The following is a 20,567-nucleotide window of genomic DNA, read 5'->3' as shown; positions in this document are numbered from 1 at the left end:
CGCCCGGCTGCCGGCTTCGGCAGCGCAGAGTGAAGGCAGGCGGGCGGGCAGAGTGGAGCGGCACAAAGGGGACTCTGCCGCCCCTCTGCGAGCACCATCGACATGGGCCTGAGACACCGGGGCCCGGCCTGAGGCCCCAGCCCGGGGCAGCGGTCAGACCGGGGCAGCGGTGCGAAGAGGCTGGGCTGGCGCTGGCCGTGCGGCGACTCGCGGTGGGCACCTCCTCGCTGGAGGCTGGGGCTGGGTCGGGGTTTGGGCTGGGGGCTGGGCCCGGGGAGCCAGCCTTGGCGGCGGCGCTCGGAGCAGGCCTCAGGCAGGGTATAGGGCTCCTTGCAGCCCCGCCTCGCCGGTGGCAGTGCGTTGTGCCGGTAGCAGCTTGGGGCACGGCAGAAGGGAGCCAGCATTGAGGTACCCCAGTTCATACCCTGCCTAGGGACTGACACGGCAGGCTGCCCGCCAGAATCCCGTAGCGCTGCTGGAGCTCTGCACTGTCCCTGTTTAAAGCACTTTCTCCTGTTTCAGGGTGAGGGGCTGTGCTGCCCAGCACCAGCCAGTATCCAGAGGCAATGAGCACAGAAGTGGCTGTGTCTGAGGGTGCCAGCAGGAAGATGGAGGCCCTGTGCTCGGAGCTGCTCTTGCCCACACCAGGAGAGGCAGGAGCTGTGGGAAGCTCCGGTGTGGCCAGCACCAGCCCAGCCAGGACACCCCCGCTGACTGCCAACCAGGACTTGCTGCTGGCAGAGGCATCAATGCCCGGAGAAGGGGTTCATGCTGAAGGAAACAACGTGGAAATACTCATTGAGGCAGTGGCTGGCAACATGGCACTGAGCAACCCAGCCAGTGCCACAGGTATGAGGTGCAGGGAGGGCCCCATTGCATTCAATACAGGGAGGGTGTGCAGGTGGGGAGAGGGGGCTATGAGAGCTCTGTGCAGGATGGGGGGATTGTGCTCAGCTGTCAGAAGGGACCAAGCAGAGGTCTCCACCCCAGACTACTGTCCTCAGCATGCTTCTCACCTAGGTCCAGTGTGGGCATGTCCTGCTTGGAACAGTCCCTTGCATCCCTGTGTGCCCCAAAGGTCCTGCAGGACAGACCTGGTTATTGTGGTCGCCTGGGTGGTGCTGTCCCCTCTCTTATGGGAAGTCCCCAGGAAAGGGGAGTGCTGCAGTTCTTCAGACTGTAATTTGTGGTAGTAGCTGTTTATCCTCTTTGTCCAGAGCTGGAAATGAAATGCCAGTCCCAAGCTCTGGGCCTAACAAAAGCTCTTTCTTATTGCTCACCCTTTGCTACTTGCAGAGGTGCTGGTCAAAGTGGTGGAGCTGTATTTCTGTGAGAGGTGCAGCCAGAGCTTCCCAGAGGCCTCCCTGCTGTCCCAGCACCGCTGCATGCTCCTGGCCTCCCCGCAACATCTGGAGCTGCCTGGGACACTGTTGGCTTCTGCCAGCAAAGGCCAGGGTGAGCCAGTGGGCCTGGAGCAACCCAGAGCTGGCACACAGAAGGGCTCCACTTCTGAGCGCCTGCTGTGCCCCGTCTGTCAGGAGATGTTCACACAGCCCAGCGAACTCAAGGAGCACTTCAGGACCCACCGGGCCCCGCTGGCAGCCCTGCCCTGCCCCGAGGAGGGCTGCTGCTTCGCCACGGAGGACCGCAAGCAACTGCGCAGCCACCTGCGCCGCCTGCACGGGGCCTCCCCTGTGTCCTGCTCCTACCGTGCCTGCCCGCTGCTCTTCCCCAGCCACCCCACCATGGAGCAGCACCACCGCACACACTTCCCCTTCCACTGCGGCCACTGCGACTTTGTCACAGCCAATGCCAAGCTCTTCTGGCAGCACAGGAAGGGCCACGCTGTGGAGCCTCCCACCGAGACACCTGAAACTGGTGGCCCCCCTGGTTCAGCCCCCCACAGCCTCGAGCAGCACTATGTCCTGCCATCAGGTACAGTTGGATGCGGGTTTGGGGTCTGTGGGTACTGCAGAGGATGACTGTGTCCGTGCATCCCAGTTGCAACTTGGAGGAGTAGGGGGTGAGGCTGTGCTGCTGGAAGGCCATGGAGCCCTGGGTTCCTTCCTCCCTGTGGCACAGATTGTATTCCCAACTCAGCCAGGAGGTATTTTGCATGCAGGGGTGTGGGTGTCTGCCTTTTGCCTGAAGCCTGATGATCTCTATCTTTCCCTACTGAAGCGGCAGGACAGGAGGAAACAGGGAGCTGTGACCCTGGCTGGGAAGCCACTGCAGCAGAAGCCAGGCCAGCAAAGCCTGCAGGCACCAGGGAGGGCTCCTTGGAGGGTCAGAAAGCATCAGGTGAAGAAGAGGACTCTGACAGTGGTGAGAATGAGTCACCAGAGGAGGATGGTGAGAGCCCATGCGAAGGTGAGGCCAAAGAGGATGAGAAAGCAGCTCCTGAGAAAAACAGAGTGCCACGGACACAGCACTTCAAAGGTAGGATGTTGGGCCTTACCAGGAGCTACCTGCATTGTGCAGAAGCAGTACGGCATCCAGACTGCCAGGGAAATGTTGGCCAGGCTGGTGGGCCCTTGGGGGTTCTCTGCTGTCCAGCAGCCCCACATCTCCTGCATGTACCAGTGCATTATTCCACCTGCCCTCTGCCCAGTCAGACAGATCCTGTCTTTTGCCCATCCATAGCTGCTGCCAGGTGCAGGCAAAAGCAGCCAAAAGTGTGCCTCACTTTGGGGATCAGGAGCACAGAGGCAGGCATGATTTAGGCTGTGTTTTCCTGGTGTTGAACTGGAAAGCTCACCTGACCCATCCTGCTGTGGGACCATATATGTGTATAAGCTCTCCCATGGCACAGCTGGATCAGGAAGAAAACATTTGCTTGTGCTCTCCCTTCCCTGCTGATGGCTGCCCCTCCTCTGCTGTCACAGGGGATGTCGCGGAGGGCTCAGAGTACCTCTACAAAACCCACATGTGCCCTGAGTGCAAGCGGTGCTTCAAGAAGCGGACACACCTGGTGGAGCACCTCCACCTGCACTTCCCTGACCCCAGCCTGCAGTGCCCCAACTGCCACAAGTACTTTACCAGCAAAAGCAAACTGAAAATCCACATGATGCGAGAGACAGGCGAGAAGACCCATCGCTGCCCGCTCTGCCACTACAGCTCAGTGGAGAAGAACGCCCTCAACCGCCACATGGCCAGCATGCATGAGGACATCTCCAACTTCTACTCGGATGTTTACTCCTGCCCTGTCTGTGATGAGAAGTTTCGGCTCAGCCAGGCCCTCAAAGAGCACTTGAAGACTCACAAAGCTGAGCCCAAGAGGCTGAGCTGCTTCCAGGGGGACTGTGACTACTGCGTGGAGGACCGGAAGGAGTTTGTCCGTCACCTCAAGGATGCCCATAGCATCAAGGCGGTGGAGTGCAAGTACCATGCCTGCTCACTGCTCTTTGGCACGGCCGAGGCCATGGAGGCTCACAGAAAAACCCATTACGCCTTCCACTGCCAGCAGTGCGACTTCATCTGCTCCAACAAGCACGTTTTCCGCAAGCACAAGAAGCAGGGGCACCCAGGTAGCGAGCAGCTCCAGTGCAGCTTCTGCCCCTATGCCACTTTCAACCCTGTGGAGTTTCACGACCACGTGGGCAAGATGCATGCCAATGAGAAGATCCACAAGTGCAGCGAGTGTGCCTTCGCCACCGCGCACAAGAGGGTGCTCATCCGGCACAGGCTGCTGCACACTGGTGGGTGTCTGCTGCGGGCATCCTGAGAGCCAGGGTGGGATGGAGAGTCCTGTCCTGGCTATGGGTGGGCAGACAGGGCTGGATCAGGGCTCCTGGGTGCTCTCACTGCCTCTCCCACCCTAGAGTCACTTGGCTGAAGTCATGGTGTGCCCCCATCCCTGCTGTTATCCCCCAGCTCCTGCTGAGATGAGGTAAACCGTGTTGCTTTATCTGGTCATCATGCTGAGAGTATTCCTGTGTTGCATGTAGGAGAGAAGCCTCACAAGTGTGAGCTCTGCGACTTCACGTGCCGGGATGTGAGCTACCTGTCCAAACACATGCTGACCCACTCTAATGACAAGAACTTCATGTGCACTGAGTGTGGCTACATTACCAAGTGGAAGCACTACCTTAACGTCCACATGCGCAAGCACACTGGAGACCTCCGGTATGAAACCTGGCTCTTTGGCCTGCAGCACAGGGCTCCCCAGGTTCTGCTCCAGGGGTCTGCTGCTCTGGGCTGCACTGTGTGCCAGACCCTTGTACCTGGGGGATAGTTACAACCTGCACTGTGCAGCAGATAAGAAGTGTGGTCTTTCAGCTTGCAGGTTGTTGCCAGCATGGTGCTGTGGAGGCAAAGCTATTGTTGGTGTCTCTGTCACTAAGGAGGTGTATTAGCATATCAGTGCAGCTCTGAGCCTGGGTTCATGGGCTCTGCTGATGTCTGTGGGCCGAGGCCAGCTTGGGCATGTACAGGACTCTGCCAGAACATGTTTTTCTGTATTATCACTTCCTTTGAGTCTAGTCTGCCTCCAGGACACTGGAGTGACAAGTGGGGGAGTGATGTGGTCACTGTATGGATTATTCAGAGAATCTGTCTCCCATCCCCAGACCGAGGGTGTAAAGTATCAGGAGTGCCAAGGGATACAGCAGGGAGGAATTGCCTGTGGTAAGAACTGCCTTGACAGCAAAGGTCAGATATGGCAAACCAAACAGAACCCCTTGCCCATGTGCCCGGGATAGGGAAGTGGAGCTTGGCATGCCTGACAGGGCTCAGTCTGCCCCAGTTCCTCATGTTGCCTGACCAGTTCTGCTTTCCCCACAGGTACCAGTGCAACCAGTGCTCATACCGGTGCCACCGTGCTGACCAGCTGAGCAGCCACAAACTGCGGCACCAGGGCAAAAGTCTGATCTGCGAGGTGTGTGGCTTTGCCTGCAAGCGCAAGTACGAGCTGCAGAAGCACATGCAGGCAAAACACTCGCAGAACTACCAGGTGCCTGTCTTCCAGTGCCAGTACTGCACTTATCAGACCAAGTACAAGCAGGCACTGCTGAACCACGAGAACTGCAAGCACACCAAGCAGAAGGAGTTTCGCTGCGCCCTCTGCTCCTACTGCACCTTCAGCAACACCAGCCTCTTTTTCCACAAGCGCAAGGTTCATGGCTATGTCCCTGGTGACAAGGACTGGTTGGAAAACTATGCCAGCAAGGAGCTGGAGATCAGCTCACCTGAGGCACTTTTTGGCTATGAGCTTGGTGCAGCCCTGCATGTGGATGCCAGCTCACCCCTCGCTGGCAAGGAGCAGTGGGCAAAGGCAAAACCATCCCATCTGGAATCTCAGGGGCAAGAGGGCTATCAGCAAGCACTCATGGTGCCCCTCCTTGGGCAGGATGCCATTCCACCAGAGAGCAGCAGTGAGGCAGAGAGAGAGATAGGTGAGGGGGAGCAGAGCTGTCCCATGGCTGGTGATACCCCAGGAGATGACTGTGTGCAAGGAGACACTGCCACAGGCTCAACTGAGCTCACTGCTTCTGGGGATGGGGCAGAGAGCTGCAGCGTGCACTTGGAGGCACTGAATGTCCCATCTGAGCCCCTCCTGGAGCATTTGACTGAAGAAATCTGTGCAGCACAGCCAGAGAGTGTGGAAATGCTTTCCTGCAAGGAGCCTCCCGCAGCCTGTGAGATGCTGGGCTCCCGGGATGACCTTGGCTTGGAGGACAATGACAATACACTTGAAGGCATCCCAGATTTTGAGGAAGAGGAGGCAGATGTACAAGAAGATGAGGCACTGGGGCTGGAGGGTAGCACAGAGGCAGGAGACAGCCAGGGAAAAGATGCCCTAGGGCAGGTCACAGGCCATCTGGAGGGGCCATGCTCAGACCACCACAAGCTGGTGACAGATACTGCGATGAGAGAGACCAGCCAAGCTGAGCTACCAGGGGCCTGGCTCTGCATGCTGAAGACAGCAGAGCAAAGCCATCCACCTGTCCCAGGGGACATGATCACCTCTAGTGATGATGCCAGGGGCAGCTCTGAGTTGGCGCTGAAGGTTCTGCGGAAGCAGGACAAGGAGCAGGCAGAGACACTGGTGCTGGAGGGCAGGGTGCAGATGCTGGTGGTGCAGTCGGAGAGCCAGATCTTTAAGTGTGAGAAGTGCTCGTACATCACGCGGAAGGAGAAGTCCATGTCCCTGCACTTTAAAGCCAGCTGCCAGAGCCGCCAGTCCCCACTTGTGTGCTGTGAGTGCGGTGCCAGCTTTAAGCAACAAAGGGGGCTCAACACCCACCTCCTCAAGAAGTGCCCAGTCCTCCTGAAGAACAGCAAGATCCTCAAACCAGCTGGGCAGGAGCCACCTGGACTGTGCCAATCTGCTGACCAGCCTGGTGATAATGGTACAGAAATGGCAGAGAGCAAGAAGCGAAGCTCAGAGGAGTCTGAGCATGCCAGGAGCCCTTGGGAAGCTCAGCTGCTTTCTGATAAAACACAGGCAACAGGCGGTCCTTTGGCTGGGGAATGTGCATCAGGCTGTCCTGCCCCTGAGAGATCCCTGCCAGATGACAGCACAGAGGTGGCAGAAGAGCCTCCCCAGCAAGGGGATGGGGCTGACCGAGATGGAGCTGCTTGTCCCCTCCAGCCTGGGAAACCCTTGGAGAAATACCGACTGGAGGGAGGGAAGCTGCACTGCAACGCCTGCTCCTTTGTGTGCTCCCGTGTCTCCACCATCACCTCCCATGTGGAAGATGGGTGCCGAAGCCTAGAGCAGTTCTGGTGCTCCCTGTGCCCTGAGGCCTTCCGCTCCCGGCGGGCTCTCAAGAGTCACTGTACTGAAAAGCACATTGTGCATCCTGAGGAGGTTGGATCCCAAAGCACTGAGATCCCTGAGAGGGACCAGGCCAGCATTGAGACAGGCCAGCCCAGTGAGCTCCTGCTGGGTGCAGCCTCTCTGAAAGCTGCCCTGCCTAAGAGGAGACGTTTCTCTTGCCCCAACTGCCCCTTCACATGCCACCAGGAACGTGCCATGAAGACGCACAAGAAGAGGGGCTGTGTGTCCCTGGGTGAGTTCCGCTGTGCCTCCTGCCCCTTCACCTCCAAGGTGGCCAAAGCCCTACGGCTGCACCGTAAGCTGCACCGCAAGCACTACAGCAAGCGGCCGCAGCTGCAGTGCAACCAGTGTGAGTTCACCTGCAAGCAAGCCCGCTGCCTGCGGCAGCACATCCGCATCAAGCACGAGGGGGTGAAACCGCACAAGTGCCGCTACTGCGAGTTCAGCACCACGCGGCGCTACCGCCTGGAGGCCCACCAGTCCCTGCACACCGGCGTGGGCCGCATCGCCTGTGGCATCTGCAGCCAGACCTTCGGCACCAACTCCAAGCTGCGCATCCACCGCCTGCGGGTGCACGAGAAGACACCCACCCACTTCTGCCCCCTCTGCGACTACAGCAGCTACCTGCAGAACGACATCACCCGCCACATCAACAGCTGCCACCGTGGTGAGCTCAACTTTGGCTGCTCCCACTGCGAGGCTCGCTTCAGCTCCGAGACAGCTCTCAAGCAGCACGTCCTGCGGCGGCATGAGGAGAAGGTGTCCTACGGCTGCCCCCGCTGCGGCTTCATGTGCCACAGTGAGGCTACGCTCAAGTGCCACACACAGAAGCAGCACCCGCACCTGGAGTGCAGCACTTGCAAGGAGACCTTTGCCACACGGGAGGCGCTGGAGGAGCACAAGACGCAGCATTTCAGCCACCGCTGTGAGCTGTGCAGCTTCGCAGCCAAGGAGCGGCAGCAGCTGGTGCGGCACTACATGGAGAGCCACGAGCCGGCCACCCCCCAGGACAAACCGCTGCACTGTCCCTTCTGTGACTTCACCTGCCGCCACCAGCTCGTCTTTGACCAGCACATGAAGGGCCACGGGGGCACCCGTGTGTACAAGTGCTCAGACTGCGAGTACAGCACCAAGAACAGGCAGAAGATCACGTGGCACATCCGCATCCACACCGGCGAGAAGCCCTACAAGTGCCACCTCTGTAAATACGCCTGTGCTGACCCCTCGCGTCTCAAGGTGAGAGCCCTGCTTGGGGATGTATCCTACTGCATCTACATAGGTTGGGGGGGGGTCCAAACATGGGCATTTGGGGAAGAAGTAATTCCCAAGGAGAGATTTTGTCCTCTGTCCTCTTCTGTGGCTCATACAGGAGTAAGAGGTGAGTGGGTAAGACTCATATGGGTACCATTTGTTTCTTCCTTGCTCCCTGCTGTTGCAGATTAAGGGGAAAAGGAATTTGTAGCAAGCAGGAAGGTGAGCAGCTCTCTGACTTTACTGCTCATCCCACTCACGTCTCTGGTGTCCTCTGCGTGCAGCCTTGCACCACGTGAAGCCAAGTTTTTCTGCCTGCTGGCTTGCAGCATGTTGTGTGGCAACAGTTAGACACAGTGCATGGAAAGCTCAGCTTTCCTGCAGGCAGAGCATTTCTGTAGGTGATCAGCACCCTCCCATGTGGTGAAGGGCCTTTCCTAGAACAGGAGTGCCAGGTGTGGGGTAATGGAAAGGAAAATGGTCTGGTTTTGCTAAAAATGATATTGACTTTTTTAATGGCTAGGCTCAACTGGGTCCCTCTGGGACTGCCTGGGCAAGGCTGTGCAACATGCTTGGCTCGAGGCTTGCTCTGTTGGTCTGGGTTTTAAACAACTTTGTCCTTAACACCAAACAGAGGAAAAAAGCCTGTGCCATGCACAGGCTGGGACAGGAGTATGAGCATCTCATCCTGACCTCACTGTGGATCCCCCCTGGCCCATAGTCTGCCAGGCAAACAGACAACCCTCCTTGCCCCTCACAGTTTGAGATGTCAGAGCTGTCTTTGAGCCCCTCACTAGCATCCCAGAGCCCTGCACATTCCCAGAGCAGGAAAATGGCCTGATCCTGACCCTGCTTTCTTGCCCTGTCCCCAGTACCATATGCGGATCCACAAGGAGGAGCGGAAATACCTCTGCCCTGACTGCGGCTACAAGTGCAAGTGGGTGAACCAGCTCAAGTACCACATGACAAAACATACGGGTGAGTGGTGCCCACTGGGATGGGCCATGGGGCACCAGTGAGGGTGATGGGGGTGTGGGGACCCCTGCTACATGCTTTTCCACAGTGTTGCAGCTGGAGGCAGGGGAGGACCACCAGCAGTTGCGGGTAGCACACTCTCGTGTGTTGCTGGGTTGGGGACAGTGGCCTGTGGCAGGAGTGAAAGTGGGGTGGTATGGACCCCAGGCACCATATGGTGCCTGCTGAAACAATGGGGACTGATGCTGTTACAAGGGATGGTGATACCCATGGGATGGAGGGCACCGTCCCCCCCCCCATCCCAGTGCCATCCCCTTCCCTGTCACCACAGGCCTAAAGCCATACCGCTGTGACGAGTGTGAGTACCGCACCAACCGTGCAGATGCCCTGCGGGTGCACAAAGAGACACGGCACCAGGAGGCTCGCTCCTTCATCTGTGAGCAGTGTGGCAAGGGCTTTAAGACCCGCTTCCTCCTCAAGACCCACCTGAAGAAGCACAGTGAGGAGAAGCCGTATGTCTGTAATGTCTGCGGGCGAGCTTTCCGCTGGGCGGCTGGCCTGCGCCACCATTACCTGACCCACACCAATGAGCACCCCTTCTTCTGTCGCTATTGCCCCTACAAGGCCAAGCAGAAGTTCCAGGTCATCAAACACATCCAGCGGCATCACCCTGAGCGCGGGGCTGGCGATCCCAGCCAGGGGGTGGGCAAGGACCCCAGCACACCCACCGTCCACCTCCACGCTGTGCAGAGGGAGAGACGGGCCGAGGGGCCCCACTGCATGGAACAGGAAAGAGGGTGCCCCACAGAGAAAGGTGGCACTTTGCAATGAGGCCAAATCCTGACTGCTTTAAGGGCCCGGTGGCACAGCTCTGCTGCAGAGATGTATGTGTGTGTATAGGCATATATGTATATGGGTTGTAAAATATGCAGCTATATAAAAGGAATCTCTTGTCTCCTTTTAATACTTTTGGGGTCTGTTTGGAGCCGTGTGCAAACAGTGGGCTAGGTGCCCCCAGGGAAAGAGTACAAGCACAAGCCCAGCTCCCTGTCTCTTCCCCAGCACCACTGGACCCAAACCAAAGCTTGCCTGTCACTGAATAATTTATTAGGTTGCTACAGAGGAAGGACATGGCAAGGGGCTGGGGACTGGGATGGGGCTTTGCAGGGGTGGGGGGCAGCAAGGACCAATTCCTTTCCCAGCTCTACCCAGCCCTGGGGTTTATTCTGCTCCAGCCTTGCTCCCCTGGCTGGGGGGGATCAGCCCCTGTGGCAGAGCTGGAGTGCTGTGCATCATCTCTCTCTCCTCCCCATGGCCAAGCTGTGCTGTAGGCCAGGGCATGATCCATGTTGGGGGGACACGGTGGGCTGCACCAGCACAGACCCCATGCTCACATATGGGAGGCAGTATCCCAAACCTGGGAAAGGGAGGGAGGTCGTGCCTTTTCCCACACTTCTGAGGCTACTGCAAAGAGGGGCACAGCAGCAATGATGATGGAGATGACACAGATGGCTCAAGAAGAGGGCAAGGCAGTTGGCTCCGTGGCTCCAGCCCCTTGGGGCTGGCTCTATGGCTTCCATCCGGGTCATGCTCACCCCACGAGCTCAGTCCTGCTCAGGGCCAGGTGGCTCAGTGATGCGGATGTGGACAAAGAGCGAAGAGGGCGGGATGCTGGTGCCATCCTTGGAGAGGAGATGGATGTGGCGGTAGCCTGCATGGGGGACACCGAGGCTCTGGCTGACCACTGCCCCTCACCCTGCTCTCCAGCACCCAGCCGAGGCCCCAGACACCATTGCAGGGCTGCCCTGGGCCCCACCACTCACCGGGTTTGATGTTGGCAAAGGCGAGGGTGAACTGGCCCACAAAGTCATTCCTGGAGGTCTTGTCATAATCCTCCACCACAAAGCGGACGAGGGCCAGCTCAGGCACATGGAGCTGGAACTGGAGCGTCTCATCCCAGCGGGGGTTAAACCCTGGGAAAGGAGAATTGGTGCTGGGAGGGCAGGGAGGCTGCCTGGGTGCAGCAGGGTCCCTTGTACCACCGTGGGGCTCACCATTGTTCTCAATGTACTTGGTCTCCTGGCGTGCCTGGTCTGCAGGGACCCCGTGGATCTCCACACGCACCAGTGGGTCAATGACTTCTCCATCCTTCCTGTTGGCCACTTTGGGCAGCTGCTGCCCACTGATCACCTGCAGGAATGAGCAGGGACCAGATGAACAGCCAAACCAAAGGCTGCTCAGCTCCAGCACGCTGCCCAATGGTGTCCCCACCTGTCTGGGACCAATAGAGACAGTCACAGCTCTGCAGGGTCTCTCCTCAGCCCCATACCTGGATCGTCAGGGTGATGGGACCAGAGCTCTCCCGGCTGCTGGGGTCACTTGGATTGAAGAGAGTCTCCTTGTCCCTCATGAAGGGTGGTTTGAGCACATAGCCACAGCGGCCGTTCTGGCTAAAGAGCCCGTCACACAGGTCCATCTCCGTGCCAGCTGTCTGGAAGTTCAGGGCCACTGTGGGAAGGTGGCAAGGGAAGGAAGGGTTCACAACAGCTTGGAAACAGTGTGCCCTGCTTGGAGCTGAGAATCAGCCTGTCCTATGACTGGAGTAGTGCAGGGCTGCACTGGGGGACAACATACCGATGCCTGGGTACCCCCAGGCTTCCCAGGGCAGAGCAAGAGCCTGCAGCCAGACTTGCAGCTATCATGGTAGCTGGCTCCAGCATGGGTGTCAATGGTGCCCTTTGGCACAGGAACCAAGGCATCTTCCCCAGCCCACAGCCTTTCAGCCCTGATGCCCTCCAGCCATACCGATTTGGCATCCCACATTCCACATCTCCTGGGGGTTGTAGTTGGAGGAATCAGTCCTCATCCCGCTGGGGTAGATGCGTGTCAGCTGCCAGGCATTGTGGCGCACAAATTCATTCCCTATGGATGGAGCATGAGGGCCACTTGTGGGGTTATTCCCTGGTTTGTACCCACATGTGCTGCCCTCTTTCCCTCCCTTCAAGCATCCCTTCAAGCACCCACCCATCCACCCATCCATCCGTACACCCATCCACCCATCCATCCATCCATCCATCCACTCACCCATCCACCCATCCATCCATCCATCCATCCATCCATCCATCCACCCATCCATCCATCTACCCACCCACCCGCCCATCCACTCATCCACCCATCCATCCACGCACCCATCCACCCATCCATCCACACACCCATCCATCCATCCACCCACCCACCCACCCACCCACCCATCTACCCATCCATCCATCCACTCACCTACCAGTTCTTGCCCCTTTCCCCTCCCAGGAGCCCAGGCACACTGCCTTGCTTTCTAAGCCAGTGACCCCTCCCTCACCCACCAGAGCCAAAAGCAGGGTACAGCCCTTCTGGACCCCCTTTTCTCCAGACAGGGAGGGAACCCCAGTGTCTGGGGGTTCTAGCCCTACACCTGTGGAAGTTGTCTGCCACCTCCACCCTGGCCCAGTCCCCTGGTGCCACTGTCCCTCCATCTCACCGGCATCCCGAATGAGCTTCCTGGCCTTGGCCTCAGCAAGGGAGGAGATCTCAGAGGGCCGGGAATGGCTGCGGGCCTCCTGGAAGCCCCGGAAGGACACGCTCTTGCAGTAGACAACACAGTCAGACAATGCTTGTGCCAGGCTCTCCTTGTCCTTCTGCAAGGCAGAGCTACATTGAGTCCCCACGGATGGAGATGGGAGCCCCATCTCACAGCACTCGGTCAAGACAGGGGCTGTAGAGCACTGAGCTGCCAGGGATGTGCTCAGGGTGGCAACATTCCCCCCATGGGCAGCCTTCCTGCCAGGAATGAAACAAGCAGGTGACTGCCAACATGGTGCCACCACAGGTACACTGTGCAGTGGGCATGGCCAGGGGCAGAAAGAGCTGCCCCCCCCTGCCTGGCAATGGCCCTGCAGTCCTGTCCTTCCTCTCAGCACTGGAATGTCACCATGGCCCATAGCTGTCTCCAGGGCTCAGTAATCCCAGTCAGTCCCCAACCCGGGCCACCCACCTTCACCCTCCTCCTCTCCTCTTCTGCCTCTGCCCCGTTGTCATCATCGGACACATCGGGCCCCTCATCCCCTGGGCCATCCAGTGTGTCCTCCAGCCGTCCGATCTTCTTCCCCTTCAGCAGGATCTTGTGCTTCAGCTCCTGCAAGGTGGGGATAAAGCGGTAGGCACCTTTGGGTGCCCATCTCCTCCATGGGATTTGCTGTCCTCTGGGCACCTGCGCTGCTGGGAGCCAGCACCACCTGCTCCCTTCCCCCTTGAGGGGACAGGGTAGGAGGGCTCTGCTCTGCTGTCTGCAGGGCATGGGGAGACTACCTTAGGGAAAGCTTTGGGACCTGCTGAGAACATGAGGATGCAGCATCCCCAGGGTCCCACAGTGTTCCAGCAGAGCAGGAAGATGCTGGGACAGAGGTGTCCTTCCCTCTGGATATCAGAGCCACCTCCTCACCCTACTGCCAGGCAGGACAGCAATGTCCAATGCAGACACACTGTCCCTACCTCTGGGGATGGGAGCTGGGTAGGAACGCGCCCATCAGTGGTGGTGGTGAGGAGCTGTTCCCCCAAGATGGTCTTGAGCTGCTGGGCCAGGACCTCCTGCTGCTCCATGCTGCAGTGATTCTCCAGGGACAGGATCACCGGGTAGTCTGAGGTCTACAGAGCAACGTGCACATACAAAGATCAGCATTGGTGTGTCTGGGAGCTCTCACAAGGGCTTTGTCCAGATGTGATCAGTGCCAGGCTGGAGCCCCATGGATGTCCTTGTGTCCCCCTGAGACTTTCATACTCCTCCAGTCCCCCAGTATCCCCCATATCCCATCTCACCCACCCATCTCCCAGGTCCCATCTCACCCCTGCACCCCCAGCAGACTCTGTCTGCATGAGCCCCCCTCCTCTGGTACAGCACGGTGCAGGGCTGTGGGTCAGACCTCCCAGTGTTGTCCCCTGTGAAGGGACACAGCCACCTTCTCACCTGTGGTGAGGTCAGTCCTGCTGCAGCACCAGGTGTGTGAGCCTCAGCACCACTCCCCCTCCAGAGACACATCACAGCCCCAAATCAGAGCCACATCACCCCACACCAAGGGTCACCCAGGAGACCCAACAAGTAGGGGAGGTGCCCTACCTTGAACGCGTACTTGCCCAGGGTGCTCACCACCTCTCGGAAGGGGATCTTGGAGGTGAAGGTGTGGCCATGGTACACCATGGGCTCCCCATTTGGCCCATCCCAGCAGTCCACCTCCAGGCACCGGCAGCCCCGTTTCAGAGCCCTGGAGGTGAGTTACCAGCCCTGGGACCATGCACCCAGGCAGGACAGCAGCCGCCTGCTCTCCCCTTTGCCTGAGGGTATCACCCCTACAGGGACCAGGTGAGAACAGCCAAGCGTGGGGATGCTGCTGCACGCAGGGCAGGTAGAGCTGGGTTCAGGATTCTCCTTGCTCAGCATCACATAGCATAGCCATGGGGGTGCTGGACCACAGAGGAGGCAAGGGAGCTTCTGGGTTTGCCCTTTGGGGCTGCCTGAGGCACAGCACTGGAGCAGGAGGCTGCTGTGGGGCAGCTGGGAGGGAACAGCCACTTTACCTGATGTAGCCCTCGATGCTGCTCTGGCCCCGGATCTGGTCCTCTATCAGGTAGGTGTTGTGGGAGGAGGAGATGAAGTAGTGGCAGAGTGGCTGGCTCATGTCCTGCCACAGCGCCTGGTGCCGGGGGTTGAAGATGGAGCCCTCCGGGGAGCAGAGGTACATGAGGAACCCATCGGCACTCAGTGCATGGCGAGCCCGGGCTGCAGGCAGAGGGGGAGGCTCAGTGACAGCCAGGGACCCAGATGAGGTAGGATGGGGGCAAATGGTGCTGCTGGTGGCTCCTGGCATCCCCAGCCTGTTGGGCACAGCTGTTGCCAGAGACTGGGGCACGGGGAGAGGTGACCCAGGGCAGTAACACTGAGAAAGTGGGCAGTAGACCCAAAGCCAGAGCTTGTACTGTGTGACTGGTCAACCTTCTACACCAAATTGGGCCAGGAATGGGCCAGAAAAAGGGGAACTGCACCCATATCACACCATGAAGTGGCTTCCCCCTGTGCCCACCTGCAGCAGGATGGTGCTGGGAGTGCCCCTATTGTGGGGCTGTGGGTCTCAGCCCCTTCTTCCCCCCATGCAGAGCAGACCCTTTGTCTGGGCTGGCTCTCACCTGTCTCCGATGGTTCATACTTGTCAATGAGCTCCATGGCCAGCTCCTCCGTGCCCTCATCCTCCAGCTGTTCCTGCCGCAGGAAATCCACCAGCTCCAGCAGCGTCAGCTTCTTCCCATCCTCGGAGAAGTCCTGGAAGAGGCTCAGTACCTCTTCTCGCTGTGTGAGGGCCTTGTAGAAGAGCACAAACTCCTCCCCTTCCAGCGTCCCTGACTCTGACTTGTCGGCAGCCTGCAAGGGATCTTGCTCAGCACCCAGCCTGGGGCAAAACAGGATGTCCTGGACACTCCATGGCCCCCAACTGAGGGCAGAGAGACTCCATGCCAGCAGCATTGGTAGGTATCAGTGAATGCATGGATGGATGGATGGATGGATGGATGGATGGATGGATGGATAGATGGATGGATAGATGGATGGATAGATGGATGGATTGGCAAATGGAGAGCTGGGTGGGTGGAATGGTAGATGCATGGCTCCAGGAATGGAGAGCTGGACAAACTGGTGGAGGGAGGAGGGATAAACAGATGGCTGGTTAGCTGGGTGAGCAGACAAACATCTGGATGGACAAAGGAACAGAAAGGAGGAACAGCTGCCTTGGCTGGTTGGCTTGGCAGATAAATGAACAAATGGGTATTTGTCTGGGTATAGAGGTAGTTGGGTGAACAAATGGATGGATGGATGGATAGACGAACAGATCAACAGAAGGAAGTGACCACATCCTCCTGCAGGAAGGTGTTGTGCAGCTTATTCCAGCTCCTTCAGGGCCTCCCCAGCCTGTCATGGCCCTCAGGTACAATGCTTACCTGGAAGAGCCGCAGAGCATGGTCCTCATTCATGTCCACATTCATCATCTTGAGGAGACGCTGCACCTCCTTGAAGTTCATGCGCCCATCCTTATTCTTGTCAGCTTTCTGGAACCAGTCACGAATCCATGTGCAAGAAACCAGGGCAGATGTTAAGGGAAAGGACCTTAGCTAAGATAGATGGAGTTGGAGAGCATCAGAAGGTCTCTTTTCCTTTTTCTGTGGGCTCTCCCTGCCCTGATACAGATGGTGAGACCCAGAACAGCTAAGCACATGGTGGGGCAATGCTGAAGATGAAGTGGCTAGGGGATGGCTGGAGATGGGGAAAGGAGTGGGTGTGGAGGGCAGAGCGATGCCTGCAGGAAGGATATTGGTCTATCTTCTCCCTTTGGTCCATGCTGGTGGCCACCTCTATGAGCTGGCGCAGGCCCTGGACCCAGCACTGTGCCTCCTCCGCCGAAGCGGCAATGAGGTCCAGGTTACCCCGGCGGCCATAGAAGACAATGGTGAAGCAGCGTTCGGGGGGGAACTCCTCAGCCAGGCTCTGCAGCACCTCTGACTGGTGCCCTTCCCGCACCGTCTCCACATCGCTAATGGAGACTGGGGCAGAGAAAGGGAAGGTCTGTCTGTGGGGGACAAGGACTGCAGGGCAGGGAACACTGCCCACAGACATCTCTACTTGCAGCCATCCTTTGTTCTTTCCATCCATCCATCCATCCCTCCATCAACCCCTCCATCCCTCCATCAACCCATTGAGCTACTCATCCACCCACTCAGCCCTTGCAGCCCATGGGTCCTGCTATGGGCCAGATGCTTCATGGAGAGATGTGGGTGAGAAGAACCCACACATGCACACAGAGCCTCTCTTGAATGCCCCAGTACCTTTTGCAGGTGTGGCTTCGAGAACCTCCATACATTCACCTCCCTGTTCACTCTGAACCTTACTGATGGCCCCATGGCCAACACACAGTAACCAGTACTCACAGGCAGACTCAGTTTTGCCTGTCCTCTTGGACTGGTACCAGATGGTCATGCAGTCTTCCTGCAGTTTGAAGTACCGCTGCTTCTTCCAGCTCTTGGACTTGACTTTGCGCATCAGCGTCCCTTGCTGCATCTGCTCCAGTGTTTCAGTGAGCTGGATGCCTGGTGGCAGCATGGACTGCATCACTGAGGGTGAGGGAATCTGAGCACCTTGCTCCCTCTCATCTCTAGGACCCCACATGGTCCCTTGATGTGGGATGGAGGAAGGAAGGAGCCCAGATAAACTCCCTTCACCACAGGAGGGGCAGAATGCAATTCCCCATCCACCCTCCCCATCCACCCTCAGCACTGCCAAGCCCAAACCATAGAGACCACAGTGGGGTAGGGATGCTCCAGAGTGCAGCAACCCACAAGCCAGATTTGCCCTGGCTTAAATCCGGGTGTCGGGGTGCCCTGCCCTGCACCTCCCTCCGCCGGGGCACTCACGGGCGTTGCACGGCAGCGATGCCATGGCTCTGCCTCCTCCACGCTGGCGGCCACTGGGGAGGGAAGGGAAAGAGCTGCTGAGGGGAGCGGGGCCAGACCCCCCTCACTGCACCCAGGTCCCACCGGGTGGGCTCCCGTGCAAGGTGCGTGTGCCCCTGTGCCTGTCTCTGCTGGGTCACTGCCTCCCTGAAGTGTCGGGTTCAGCCGCCGTGCTCATCAAACATTAATCTGTGTTACCCGGAAGCCAGAGCTCGGAAGGTGTCAGAGGAGAACAGAAGAACCTGTGAGCGTGTGCAGGAGTCCTGGTGCTCCCAGTCCCTGCTCCCAGGGGAGAGGTGGCAACAGAAGCTGGGAAACACTGATCTGGGGTGCCCAAGAGCAGCCCCCCACACCTGGGAAACAACCCCCAACCAGCACATTTTGAGGCAAGGCTGTGGGAGCAAGGAAGGGGGTGCAGAGCAGTGACCCTCAGCTCCTCCGGCCCCTTCTCCCTGAGGAACACCAGCACCATGGGGCTGTGACTGCAGCGGTAGCATACAGGGAGTGCATTGCCAAGAGTGGGACTATAAATACAACTGGACTGACAATAAGGCTTTGATTAGGCTGTTAAGACTTTAATTAGACTGACAAATCGCTGTGCCTGTCACCCAGCTGCTGGAGCTGAGTCCATGAGGAGTGGATGCTGCAGCCGATGGGACAGGATTTGAGTGCAGAAAGGGAGCAGGGGTACTTGGGTGAAGGCTCTGAGCTGGGCACATGGGTGGCAGCCGTGTCCCAGGCCCCTGACTCAGCACCGACACTGGCTGTGCGGGGCTGGGAATAGCCGGTGCCGTCAGTGTGCAGGCAGCTGCCAAGCCCAGCTGCCAGACCCTCGTGGGCTCCAGGGCCAGGTAGCAGCTGGGCCCTGCTCAGTGTGGGGATGGCAAGGCTGACCCCAGCACAGAGCTGGCCATGGCTGTTTGGCTGTCCCAAGGGCATACAGGGATTGACTGTCCACACTCTTGGGGACCTCAGGTGCTGGAGACAGAGTGGCTGGGGGGGCCATCCCCACTGCCTCCCAGCAGTGCCCGAGCTTCAAGTTCCCAGTATAAGCCCTTTATGCAGGGCTCAGATTGAAGGAATCAGCTGCAGTGCCTGCATCCCCCACATCCAGTGTGACAGGGGTACCTGTCAAATTGGACCAGTGCTTGGGGTGCCTGCACCCACAAACAGGGGGCTGGCACCATTCTCCTCCTGTGCCCTCAGAGTGGGTGCCCTGATGCCTGCTGGTTTGCATAGCCCCAGCAGTGCCCCTCACCACCCAGCGCACTCTCAGCTCCCTGCACCCCACGGCCTGTGGGGATGCAGGGGACAACCTTAGTCACCCATCTGCCTGCCCCCTCCTGCCTCCTGGCAGCACTCAGCACAGCCACTTTGCAGGGTCACAGCTCCAGGTACCCACTTACCCCGTGGCTCCTGTGCTGCAGCAGGCGACGGGATGGAGATGTGGGTGTTTTGGAGAAGCCGGGGTGGAGAGAGAGGCACCGAAGGTGGAGGAGCAGGGAGAGACGCTGGTCTGGGGCAGAGATGGGCTTGGTGCCACCAACGGGTCCTTCCTCTCTGCACCCTGCCACACATCTGTGTACAGTCGCAGTATGCAAGGGAGCTGCTTGCAGCCCCCAGGCCCATACACTAAGATTTTGGAGCTAAACTGATCTCCCCCCGTGCTTGCCATTCCTGGCTCCCAGCACAGCCCAAGAGCTTCCAGCCCTGCCTCAGGCACGAGCCGTGCCTTCTCCACACACGCAGTGAGGAAGAGACTCTCCCAGCACAAGGAAGATCCCGGGAGCGAGGATGCACGGACGGACACGGCTGTTGGGCTCCGTGCCTCCAGCCCGGAGCAGCCCGGCCCCACACAGCCTGCCTCGCCCCAGTCTGAGTTATGCTGTCGAGGCGAGCGGGACGGGAGCCAGGGGATGGAGAAACCCAACCCGAGAGTTTCCCGCAGGCAGCTGCCTCCTGCCAGGGACCCAGGGTCAGCCCCAGCACCCCAGCACACACCGACCCACTGCAGCTTTCCTCCTGGGGGTGACAGTCCCCAAGAGGAGCTGGAGGGGTAGCGGGTGTGAGTGCTCCCAGCCGCTCCAGTGCACCGTGCCCCGGCGGAACTTAACGCCACCATGGGGGGAGCCGTGCCAGAGCAAGGAGGGTTCCCACTCCGGGCACCCACCACCTTCTTGCTGCCCTGCTGTGAGCACAGACTGCCCGTGAACCGGCGCTTTGCTCAGTTCCAATGCCCCGCTCAACCTCCCCACCCGCCCCAGGACACGCAGCGGCACCCGGGCACCGAGCCTGACCCGTGACGCGGAACCAACCGGCGGCTGGCGGGGCCGGAGGGGCTCGGGGAAGGGGTCGGGATGGGGCAGCAAAACACCTCGGAGGGTGCTGGGGTACAGGTGACAACTAAAGGCAAAGGAGACAAACCCACCGGCGCTTCTCCCTCCACCCAGAGCCACCCGCCCCGAGCAGCGCTGCCCGAGCCAGGGGTCCCAGCCCCCCCCCCCGCCTCTCTCCCCCCGCAGGAGCCCGACCCCGGTGCGGAGGACGCGGCGCGCAGCCCAGTACCCGCTCTCCGGTGCCGCTCCGCCGGTGCTCCACCGCCCGCGGCCGCACGGGGCCGGGGCTGCCCGCCCCTCGGCAGCGCCAGGGCGGCGAGCCCGCCCCCGGCCCCCCACCTCCCGGCGCCCCGGGCTCCGCACTCTCCGGCCCCGCAGCCACCGCCTCTCAAGGTCGCTTCGGATTAAGGTCACGCCGCTCCCAACGTGAATGGGGGGGGAGGCGGTGGCGGGAGCACACTACAGTGTCCCTCTCTTGGGGCTGAGCCCCCATCGTCACCCTCCGGCACAGCTTGTCCCATCCCAGACCCACCTGCATCTCGACCTCTACATCCACAGGAAAAAGAAAGCCCCCAGCACGTCCCTGTCCCCTTCCCAGGACACGATGGTCGACAGACTCCAGGGCCAGGCCCCTATAGTTGGGGAGACACAAGACCCAAAGAGCAGGGAACAGTCTGAGCATCCCGGGGCACCCAGGCTGGGGA

The 20,567-nt window shown here is 59.3% G+C and overlaps 2 protein-coding genes across 5 annotated transcripts; one reads left to right on the top strand and one right to left on the bottom strand.

The window, feature by feature from the left end:
- The first annotated feature begins 16 nt into the window (after window positions 1-16).
- Window positions 17-9,971, top strand: ZNF142 (zinc finger protein 142). Of its 2 annotated transcripts, none has more exons than XM_034061803.1 (9): window positions 17-212; window positions 523-849; window positions 1,297-1,935; window positions 2,182-2,439; window positions 2,886-3,698; window positions 3,948-4,125; window positions 4,783-8,017; window positions 8,905-9,010; window positions 9,339-9,971. In XM_034061803.1, the coding sequence occupies exons 2-9, from the start codon at window positions 567-569 to the stop codon at window positions 9,836-9,838; spliced, it is 6,012 nt and encodes a 2,003-aa protein (XP_033917694.1). In that variant the 5' UTR covers window positions 17-212; window positions 523-566; the 3' UTR covers window positions 9,839-9,971. The 2 variants fall into 2 exon arrangements, with proteins under 2 accessions (XP_033917694.1, XP_033917695.1); XM_034061804.1 differs by lacking the exon at window positions 17-212 and adding an exon at window positions 317-408.
- Window positions 9,972-10,176: 205 nt separating this feature from the next.
- On the bottom strand, window positions 10,177-20,125 carry PLCD4 (phospholipase C delta 4). 3 transcript variants are annotated; one of them, XM_005153840.4, is made up of 16 exons: window positions 18,934-19,100; window positions 17,489-17,541; window positions 17,006-17,164; window positions 16,393-16,621; window positions 16,022-16,151; window positions 15,218-15,449; window positions 14,612-14,813; window positions 14,154-14,298; window positions 13,532-13,684; window positions 13,035-13,175; window positions 12,522-12,678; window positions 11,813-11,929; window positions 11,337-11,515; window positions 11,062-11,197; window positions 10,831-10,980; window positions 10,177-10,718 (listed from the first exon to the last, which is right to left on the bottom strand). In XM_005153840.4, the coding sequence occupies exons 2-16, from the start codon at window positions 17,511-17,513 to the stop codon at window positions 10,612-10,614; spliced, it is 2,262 nt and encodes a 753-aa protein (XP_005153897.2). In that variant the 5' UTR covers window positions 17,514-17,541; window positions 18,934-19,100; the 3' UTR covers window positions 10,177-10,611. The 3 variants fall into 3 exon arrangements, with proteins under 3 accessions (XP_005153897.2, XP_033917802.1, XP_030909054.1); XM_034061911.1 differs by lacking the exon at window positions 18,934-19,100 and adding an exon at window positions 20,093-20,125 and having other exon boundaries at window positions 10,831-11,197; XM_031053194.2 differs by having other exon boundaries at window positions 10,831-11,197.
- Window positions 20,126-20,567: the final 442 nt, after the last annotated feature.

This window comes from Melopsittacus undulatus, chromosome 4 (assembly GCF_012275295.1).
Source record: "Melopsittacus undulatus isolate bMelUnd1 chromosome 4, bMelUnd1.mat.Z, whole genome shotgun sequence".
Lineage (NCBI taxonomy): Eukaryota > Metazoa > Chordata > Aves > Psittaciformes > Psittaculidae > Melopsittacus > Melopsittacus undulatus.
The sequence above is the reverse complement of the archived record's forward strand: the minus strand, read 5'-3'. Positions and strand labels throughout refer to the sequence as shown.